The sequence below is a fragment of the Rhamphochromis sp. 'chilingali' genome (assembly GCF_963969265.1).
Source record: "Rhamphochromis sp. 'chilingali' genome assembly, chromosome: 3".
Taxonomy (NCBI): Eukaryota; Metazoa; Chordata; class Actinopteri; order Cichliformes; family Cichlidae; genus Rhamphochromis; species Rhamphochromis sp. 'chilingali'.
In genome coordinates this window covers 5,517,513-5,527,211 of record NC_137931.1, presented here as the reverse complement: position 1 = coordinate 5,527,211, position 9,699 = coordinate 5,517,513, and the positions used below count along the sequence as shown (strand labels likewise).

Here is a 9,699-nt window from a genome sequence, read left to right as displayed (position 1 = left end):
AGCAGTTTGGTGTTTGAACTTCTGGTTACCTTTTGAACATCTCTAATAGGAGATCACAGATATATTTATACTGCTGAACTCAAACTAAAAAAAGATGCACTCTGTCTTCTAAGTGTGACATTTGCTTGGCTTGCTTTGTTCTTTATCTGTGACAGCAGATGAGGCCTCTTGGATCACTTCCTTTCAAAACCATATATGCGCACACACGTGCGTGTACGGTGGCACACACACACATAAAATATGTGAAGTTACTGCGCTCTGACAGGAAATAACCTTGATAATGGAAAGAGGCTGTTCTTTTTAGCTGAATGTGATGAGAACAGTGAAGAAGATGGCTTCTGCTGTCAGCATCGCTGCGTTTCTGCTCTGCTGCTGCTTCGTTTCCTCCACAGGTATGTTTCAATTAATCTGTTTATTCTGTCAGGTTGAGGTTTTTATTGTTAAAATCCAAACTTATTGGTTTACATTTATACCATTTTTTTTTTTTTTGTCAAGGAAATACTCAATTGAACCTCTCAGCCATGGGCGCTACAAAGATACTTATCCTTTAAAAATACCCACAGAATGCAGTAAAAGTCTATATTTCTGTGTTTCTGTTTGAGTCTCTCAGTGGAAATCTATTTTGTGACTGTAAATAATATAGAAAAACCATTAAAACTACTTTTTTTATTTGTAGTAAACTAAACAATCCAAAATATTTTACCAGTCCTTTAAATATGATTATTTTATTGAGGAAAAACTCAATAAAACTAAAGAGGAACTAACAAATGACCTGTAGTAATACTGTGGGGTAGGGCGGCTGACATGAGCGAGGGTGAAGGTTTAGTTCCTGCTGAGGTTTTGGGTGTGCAGGGTTTGTTTTATTGTCATTATTATTATTTTTTAAAAACTTGACTCTGCTTTTCTTTTTCTATATTTGCTTCAAGCTTACTTTCCTTTTTGGTTGTGCTTTCATGCACATTCAAAAAAAGAGGCATGTCTTTGATTTTTGGGGGTGAACTGAAAACCTCGGCCATAAATACATCAATGTTAGACAAAAGAAACAGTCCAGAACGTTCTGCAGACGAAACCCATCGCTGCTGATGTGGTAACTTTGGTCTGAGATGGGGATGAACAGGAAGCGATGCAAAGGTGCAAAAGTAGAGGTGACCCATAGAAGCAGCGAGCACTCAGTGCAGAAAAGGAGCTGTGAGAGCTGAACAATGGAAAGGATGAAGAATTAAAGTCATAAAAAGAGCAAAAAAAAATTACACTCAAAAATGTTTTAATAAACTGAATTATATGAAATTGCATTTATGAATTTTTATATCAATATATATGAACTAATGGGTTATAAGAACGTTAAAAACATAGAATTTTAAAATTTAGTTTACGTCCATCAAATATTGTAATTCTTAATTTATGGTCACAAAACAAACTAATGAAAGTTGTTTCTGATGTAATTAAATCATAAAGATTCCCTTCTGTTCCCCCTCTTTCCTTTGAGCCGTTTACGTTTAAATCATTTCATGTTTATGTGAATAGATCTGATAAATGCTCAACAGGAGGCGAATTACAAAAAAAGTCATTTCTGTTGAACACACTGTGCATCTTATCGTTGCTGGTTTTTAAATGTCACCTTCTGCTGAGGCGTAATGATGGCGTTGGTGTCTGGTATATGCAGCCTTCACACATTCCTCTATTGTTTGTCAGCATGACAGTTTGAAACGGGGTTATGAACTGCAAAAGCGACTTCACCCGTCAATACGGAACAATTCTGTGAATTTTTGTAGAGGAAACAGCTTCTTTAGAGACCAAGTGACTCATTCTACTCATGTTACTGCCATAAAAATGCTTGTGATTGCAGTTCATTGTCAAATTTGAATCCAATGCTTTATATCACAGTTTATTTCAGTTAACATGTATTCTCGTAGGTGGAAGCTGTTGCTCCTCTGCTCTTCTGCAGGATTCATATGTCATGAGTTACATCATTTCACTTCTTCTTGGTTCACTGTGAGAGGTTTTGATGATTTCAGCATGTTAACAGCTATGTCTGATCTTAATACAGTGTAGTGCTGTCTGTTGTTAGTCCTTATGTCCTTTTTTAAATGTTTTTTTAAGTACACATAAAAGAAAAAACTACATTTCTGGTGATGAGCTCTTGTAGTTGACAGGAAGTGGAAGGTATTCAAAGGTTCACATTGCTGAGTCTAACTTGTGGTTTTCTGATTTAGAGCAGAAAAACACTTTTGTTTAAAGTTAAAGAAAACGGTGGTTCTGCTGAAATATTTTTTTTTTTTTCCATTTGCAATAACAAAGGTTTAGGGTAATTACTAATGAGCCACTTTGTGTCCTCCTCTGAGAAAAGACTCACGCAGCCACGACTAGTGACTCAAAACGAGGTTTGGCTAGAAGCTAATTTTTTATAATCATCCTGGAAAATATTAATGTTGTGCTTCATGAGAACATGACTTATATAACCACTCATTTCCTGTGGTTCCCTTCACAGAAATTGAAACTGTGTCAAAGTTGTTCACTGATTGCAAAACCTATTTTACTGAGAACTGTTTTTACATATTCGTGTATTTTGTCTGCTCAGCACCTCGTGATCTCTGATAGATTCCAGTCACCTCTTTAAACATTTACAAATAAAATATATTGATGGCAAACCTTTCACCTTCAGAGCATGTTTAGATGAGGATGCCATCGCTGCACACTGTGGTCTGAAGAGAGACAACAGGATGAAATGTAACCATCATCCAGCCTCAGTGATGGAGTAAAGTGATGTGTGCAGGACGCCCACAGAATATAATGTTACAGACGTTTGTCAGCTCAATCAGTCGAAACTAACAATACGCAACTTCTTACTGACATTATGTGCTAACTTTATACTGAAATACCAGCTGTATTATGGTGACTTGTCAACTTATACATTGTATCTGAATGACATTTGACTGATTTTGTACGTTCATGAGTAGAGTCTCACAAAAAGAAGTCACTTACAAAAACTGGGACATACAGGAAGTCAGAAAATGTGTTAACAAGCTCTGTACCAACTCAAGCAAGGCATTGTAGACATCTTTGCAGAGAAGCAACTACATTCCAGTTCCAGGGGAATTGAGCATTAACAGTATAGAATAGAATAGAATAGAATAGAATAGAATAGAATAGAAGACAATAGCCTTTATTGTCATTGTACAGAGTACAACGAAATTGGAGTGCCACTCCCTTGGTGCAAGATAAATAATAAATATAAATGTAAAATATAAAAAGTACAATAAAATAATCGCAAGTACTCAAACAATAGTATGTACAATATATACAGGATAGCAGCATTAATATAATGACAGTATGAATAGCAGCATAATATAATGGCAGTGACGGTATGGTATAGCTAAGCAGGTTCAATTGTTTTTGTGCTTATTTACTACGGTGATAGCTCTGGGAAAGAAGCTATCCCTGAATCTGTTTGTCCTGGTTTTATGTGACCTGTAGCGTCGGCCTGACGGTAATAGTTCAAACAGTTGGTTGCTGGGGTGAGAGTGGTCCTTGATGATATTGCCAGCTCTGCTGAGGTACCGAGAGTTTGCAGTGACCTCCAGGCTGGGCAGAGAGCAGCCAGTGATCTTCTGGGCTGTGTTGATGACCTGTCTTTGCTACAGAAGTCTTTGCTGTAAACAGGTTGAGAGAGTGGTGGGAAAAAAACTAATTAAACTTGATCAAAACCCATCATTAAATTTAAGAGCGGTCCATCGTAGTTCCTGAAAAATGCACAGGAAATGGTGTAAGTTCGAAATGAACTACTAACCACACTGTTAATGCTTAATACTTCAATTAGTCACAGTCATGATGTCATGACAACTAGTTTTGATAGACCTGTAGATGCAATGAATTTTTGATTTTTGCTAGTTTAAAACTAGTAAAATCATAAACTTGCCCTTATGTTAACAGAATCATAATTTACCTCAGCTCTGATATATAATTGTTCAGAGCTTTTGTAACATGACTAGTTTATTTTTTTCATCTATTTTTTGTCTTTCTTCACTTTCCTTTCTGTTTCAAAGGCTCTCAGGATGATTGTGATGTGTACGCTGCAACAGGATCAACCTTTACTGTGCCCCTAAAATATGAGTTGAAGGAATCAGATAACCTGAAATGGTTCAAGGACACAAGTCTAATCTTTCATCGCAGACAGAAACAGGCGATGAGAGGGAAAAATGATGATGTTGATTCAACTGGATCACTAAAGCTGACAAAACTGACCAAAGACAAGTCAGGACGATACAGACCAGAGGTTCACAACACAGATGGAATAAATGTGGGGGAAAATTTACCAAGTGTGCATTTGTGTGTATTAGGTAAGTAACAACACATTATACATATATTCATTGTGTTTGTACTACTTATGTCACAACAAGCAAGTGTGCTGATCAATCAGAAGCTGTTTTAGTCAGATACTTTAATTAAGAGTAAAGTCTTTGGTTTTATTATAAAGTCACTGTTCAGTTTTATCAATCAACAGTACTTGTTATTGTAGAAAAGCAGTAGTTTATATAATGTTGATATAATCACATTTTCTGTACTCAGATCCTGTGCAGAAGCTCACAGTGACGAGGACATGTACACCTGATAAGACAAAAGTCACTTTTACTTGCAATGTTGGTAAGGTGAGGACATTGTTTATTGTTGTACTCTACAAATAACTGACTGATAATTAAGTTGTTGAAGAATATGTGGACATAAGCTTCATTTCTCCTCCACTGAAACCAAGCATGATTTGAAGTGTGCTGTCTACAAGCATTTACTCAGAGATGTTGTTTCAGGAAGTTGTGTTTCTATGTATGTATTATTTAATTATATAGGCTTGGAAATTACTGAAAATGTATGAAAAGATTATTATATTTCTCATTTTGGTGAGGTTGGACTTGTTAGACTTAAAATCTGAACTTTCCGCTAATCCACTAACTAATTGTCTGTTTGTCTACAGAGTGAAAAAAATTTTGAGATCAAATGGTTTATGGTTGATAAAAAGACGGCAGAAAAAGAGATTGTCAAGGAGCTGACAAGACCAGTCAAAGACGTGCTGAATGCTCATTTCTTTTGCAATGTTTCTAACCGCGTCAGCTCTGAGACCAGTCAGCCTGTTCAACAAGACTGCAAGTCCTGTACGTATTATGTGTTATCAAGGGTACAAATGTTCAAATGTGCCTTTTTCCATGTTCGTGAACTGAAGTGGTCATTTTATTGAGCTCATATGTTAACAAGATACTTTTCTTCTCCTTTTATTTTAAAGCTTTTCCTGACACACTATTTGGAATTAGCATCTGGGTTTTTGTGGGTGGTGGAGCAGGTAAGGTTTGTCTTCTGCTTAAAATCTTGACATCATATTTGGGGCTATGGTGTGAAAATGCATAGGAAAGCTTCTGTTTTTTCACTCTTACATCTAATGCAATTTGCTGTTATTACTCACCATCAGGTATTGTTCTGGTGCTGATCCTAATTGTCATCATTTGTTGCATCAAGACCAAACGGAAGAGGCGTTTGAGACTAAAGGGTAAGAATGTGCTTATTTAGTTTGTGCATTCATATTTAAAATATAAGCTGCTGTGCTCACAAAATATCATAATACATAATATATATTATTGATATATTATTTACATTTAAATGACTTATATTTTTACTGGGCCAAACAAATCTCCAATTTTTTTCATTTACTTATTCATTTACATAACTTGCCAAATCTTCCATGTCTGTGCCAAACAGCTTGTTCTGCTACTGACTTGTTTTGACCTTTTGTCTTTTTGCTGATGCCGGTACTCAGGCACTTGACTGTCAGCACCTGTGGACACTGCTACAAAGGCCATGGTGTCTGAGCATATGTGCAGTAGAGCCTAAACATGTGCAGGGACATTATGTATGTGAGTTGAAAGTTTTCCGACAGCACTTGAATCGCAGGGTTAAGGTGTGGAGAAGACACAGAGAATGGTACGCTGATTGCTGCACCAATAGGGTAACAGTTTCCGTGATGTTGTGTGACTGCCTCAGCTTCAGTGCAGAGAGATATTGAGATACGATTCTTCAGTAGTGGCAATCTTTTATTTCTGATGTCTGGGACCAGACTCTTTCCTCCAAGATGACAGTGCTCACCCGCACAGAGCGCAGTTTATCAGAGAATAACTCCAGTGTTTGGGAGGGGAGAGGATGAAATGGCTTGCCTCTAGTCCTGTGCTCAAGTGACTAACACATCCACATTTGGTTGAGGAATAGGATAGAATGCCACAGCAGTGTATGAGCGAGCTGGTGACCAGTATGAGGAGCAGGTGCCAGGCTGTTGTGGCTCTGTATGCTTCTTCTACATGCTACTGAGGCTAATGAGGCCAGTGTTTGTTAAATGAACAACTGAATAAATTGCAAATATGTCTTGTTTCTTCAGACTTCAATCATCCAATCCAATAAATTCTGACTCCAAACAAGAGTCACCTGCAGCTTAAGCTGGTTAAGTCTGTGCATCGTCAGAAAGCATATTCTTTTTTATAACACTAGGTGGAGTTTGAGTCAGGATTTTATGTGACATGTGTCTCACAGAGCTCACTATCTGTTGAGCTATTCAGAAGTGAGTAAATATATAGTTAAAACTCTCAGTTCTCTTTTTTTGTTGCTGTTCCAAAACACTTTGTGCCACTTATCATGTCACAAACTGAATACAGCGATGCATTCAGTTTGTGACATGTCGTTCTGGAGAAACACTCATATAATACATCCTGTTATTGCCATGGTTTTCTGTGGTGGCTGACTTTCCACTCTTTCATTTACAATGTGCTCCATCTGTCAGACTCTAAACCAGCTCTTATGGGCTGGGTCTTTAAACAAGATGATCCAATAATGGGACATTAATGCTAATGCCTTCCAAGACATTAGCATTAAATCAACTGACACTAAATACACCTGGAAGTTCTGGGATTCAGAGGCTATTGGTGGCTCTTCCTGACTGATGTTGCTTCAGACCTGTTGCAAGACCATGGATAGGATCATACTTCACCTTCGCCCACTAGTCGGGAGAGATATAGATCCGCTGAAATTTGGCTACCAGCCGAACATTAGGGTGGATGATGCTGTCACCTACCTGTTGCATCGGGCCTTCTCTCATCTGGAGAGCGCCAGGTGCACTGTGAGAGTCATGTGTTTTGATTTCTCCAGTGCCTTCAACACAATCAAACCCTCAGTGCTAAGGGAGAAGATGCAGGGAGTGGGAGTGGACCAACAGCTGTCCTCATAGATTAGGGTTTGGACATTGAAACGGTGGAGGAGTACAAATACCTGGGTGTTCACCTCAATAACAAACTGGACTAGTCCACAAACACAAATGCACTCTAAAAAAAAGGTCTATGTTGTCTCCACCTGCTACGGCGGCTGAGATATTTTGGGGTGAACAGGACTCTCCTTGGGACATTTTATGACACTGTGGTGGCATCTGCTATTTTCTATGCAGTGGTGTGCAGGAGTGGTGGCAGAGAGGAACAGAGAAAAACTTAACAAACTGGTCAGGAGTGCCAGCTCTGTCCTGGACTGTCCGCTGAAGTCCATCGAGCAGGTTGGGGAGGAGAGGATGTTGTCTAACCCAGCGGTCCCCAACCTCCGGGCCTCGGACCGGTACCGGTCCGTGAGTCGTTTGGTACCGGGCCGCGAGAGTTGAGGCTCAGGTGTGAAATGTCTGGTTTTCAGGGTTTTTATCGGTTTTCAGCGTTATTTTGTTATCGTTTTTATCGTTAACTCTGTTTTCCTGGGTCTTTTCACGTGTGTTATGAATAACTCTTCTTTTTTTTCCAGTACGGGTAATAGTTTTATTTTGTTGTATTTTTCCGCGACACCTTAAAGGCCGTGAAAATATTGTCAGGCATCAACCGGTCCGTGGCGCAAAAAAGGTTGGGGACCGCTGGTCTAACCTAACGTCCATCATGGACATCACCTCCTTATGATTCTGCAGGTCTGACCTGTCACCTATATTTGCTTTAACAGATGAGAGGGAGCTTCGCTTGCAGTGGGGCAATCAGGAACAACAACATCATCATCATCAGCATCATCATCAGCATCATCAACATCCAAATCAAAATAATTCTGATCAGCATCATCACCCCCACCACCATCAGCAGCAGCCGGCAGGCAACACCGGCCCCCGACAACATCGCTCTAAACAGCCACGCACCCAGCAGCGTCCCAGAGCGCCTGAGCCCGCCAACGGCCAACCTCAGCCCAGCCCCAGACGGGCTACGCAGGTAGGACACAGAAGCAGATGACACAGAAGTTTTTTAGACCAAAAATGATTTATTTTTGCTATTATTCTGACTGCTTAGAATGAAAATTGAAAACAGTAACAGTGAGTCATGTGGAAATACATAATTTAGGTCTGATACACCTTTTTTCACTCTCCTTCAGGTTTCCGCTCCAGGTGGTAACGGCGGCGAAGAGCAGCCTCCTCCTCTTCCTCAGCCCAGGAAGAAAACTCCAAAAGCACCAAAAGAATGAAAAAACTTGAGCTTAGTATATGGAAATAATTTTTAATCTTTTTCTTCATCTTTTTAAAAGCTTGTCTCAAACTATAAATCTATCTGATAATGTGACGCTGAAACTTGACCTGCCAAAGAATTATATATATAGATATTGTAATATTTGCATGTATATAACAAATATTGCGTAGATTTCGGATCCTCTTAGATCAGAAAGTGAGTCTACATGAGGAAACAGACTTCTGAAAGATGTGAGATGTTTTAAATGAACAATCAGACTATAATTTTTTTTATTTTCTTAATTTTTCATTATACTTGAGTAAGTTATATGTTAAATACAAAGAAATTGTCAAAGTGTACACATTGACATTTCTGTTTAATGCAACATTATATAGAATATTGCTAGTAGTTGTTACTCTTTGCTACTTATTCCATATTTACATCCTAGAAACAGTTTTACATTTTGGGAAATACTCTTATTTTCACGTTTACCGTTTTTTAGCTTCACTGCTGTTGGCATTTGTATGTTGAATACAGAGCTGAGACCAGCAGCTGGTTAGCTCAGTTTAGCTTGGCTTAGAATAGCTTAGATTCAAATAAAGTGGCTCATATGAGAATGGTAGATTTTTTTTTGCCTCTTAACATTTGAGGCTTTCTACAAATGTTTTGCCAGGTTAAGCAGGTTAAGCAAAATCTGTCAGACTACATATAAAAAATGATGTAACCAACTGGTTTCTAAAGTTTCTAAAGACTATATACTCAAAACAAATATTCTTGGCCCTCACAGCCCAGTAAAGCCTGAACGATGAAATAATTGCCAGAAAATTCTCATTTTTTTCAAACTACAGTGGTAACTGCAAAACAATATATATCAGTTTGCATATTACATTTGGCATTTTTGTATAAAAAAGAAACTGATGATGGCGGTCTCAAAAACTCACAAAAATTGAAGTATCTTAATCGTTTTGGGCTTGAATGGGATTTTTTGAGTGTAGCTTTTTGAAACCAGGCATCATGTGCAAGGTGTGGATCATACTGAGAAACCGAGAGCCACGCCCTAAAGCATACCCTGCTTTATCACCCTGTTTGAATCAAATGGGGTCCATGTTTTACAAACTAAGCATCATGTTATGGTCATGTGTCTTGTGATACGTTTTATCAGAAAAAAAGTTTCTTCTGAGGACAAGGGAGAGAAAGGGTCGTTTTCTTTTACATC

The 9,699-nt window shown here is 38.4% G+C and overlaps 1 protein-coding gene across 1 annotated transcript; it reads left to right on the top strand.

The window, feature by feature from the left end:
• Positions 1 to 313: 313 nt before the first annotated feature.
• LOC308394487 (uncharacterized protein) lies at positions 314 to 8,502 on the top strand (the record flags this gene model as incomplete). Its single annotated transcript, XM_080878844.1, has 8 exons — positions 314 to 392; positions 4,044 to 4,337; positions 4,567 to 4,646; positions 4,967 to 5,144; positions 5,273 to 5,329; positions 5,456 to 5,533; positions 7,996 to 8,252; positions 8,413 to 8,502. 8 exons carry the CDS (start codon positions 314 to 316, stop codon positions 8,500 to 8,502), a joined length of 1,113 nt encoding a protein of 370 aa, XP_080734970.1.
• Positions 8,503 to 9,699: the final 1,197 nt, after the last annotated feature.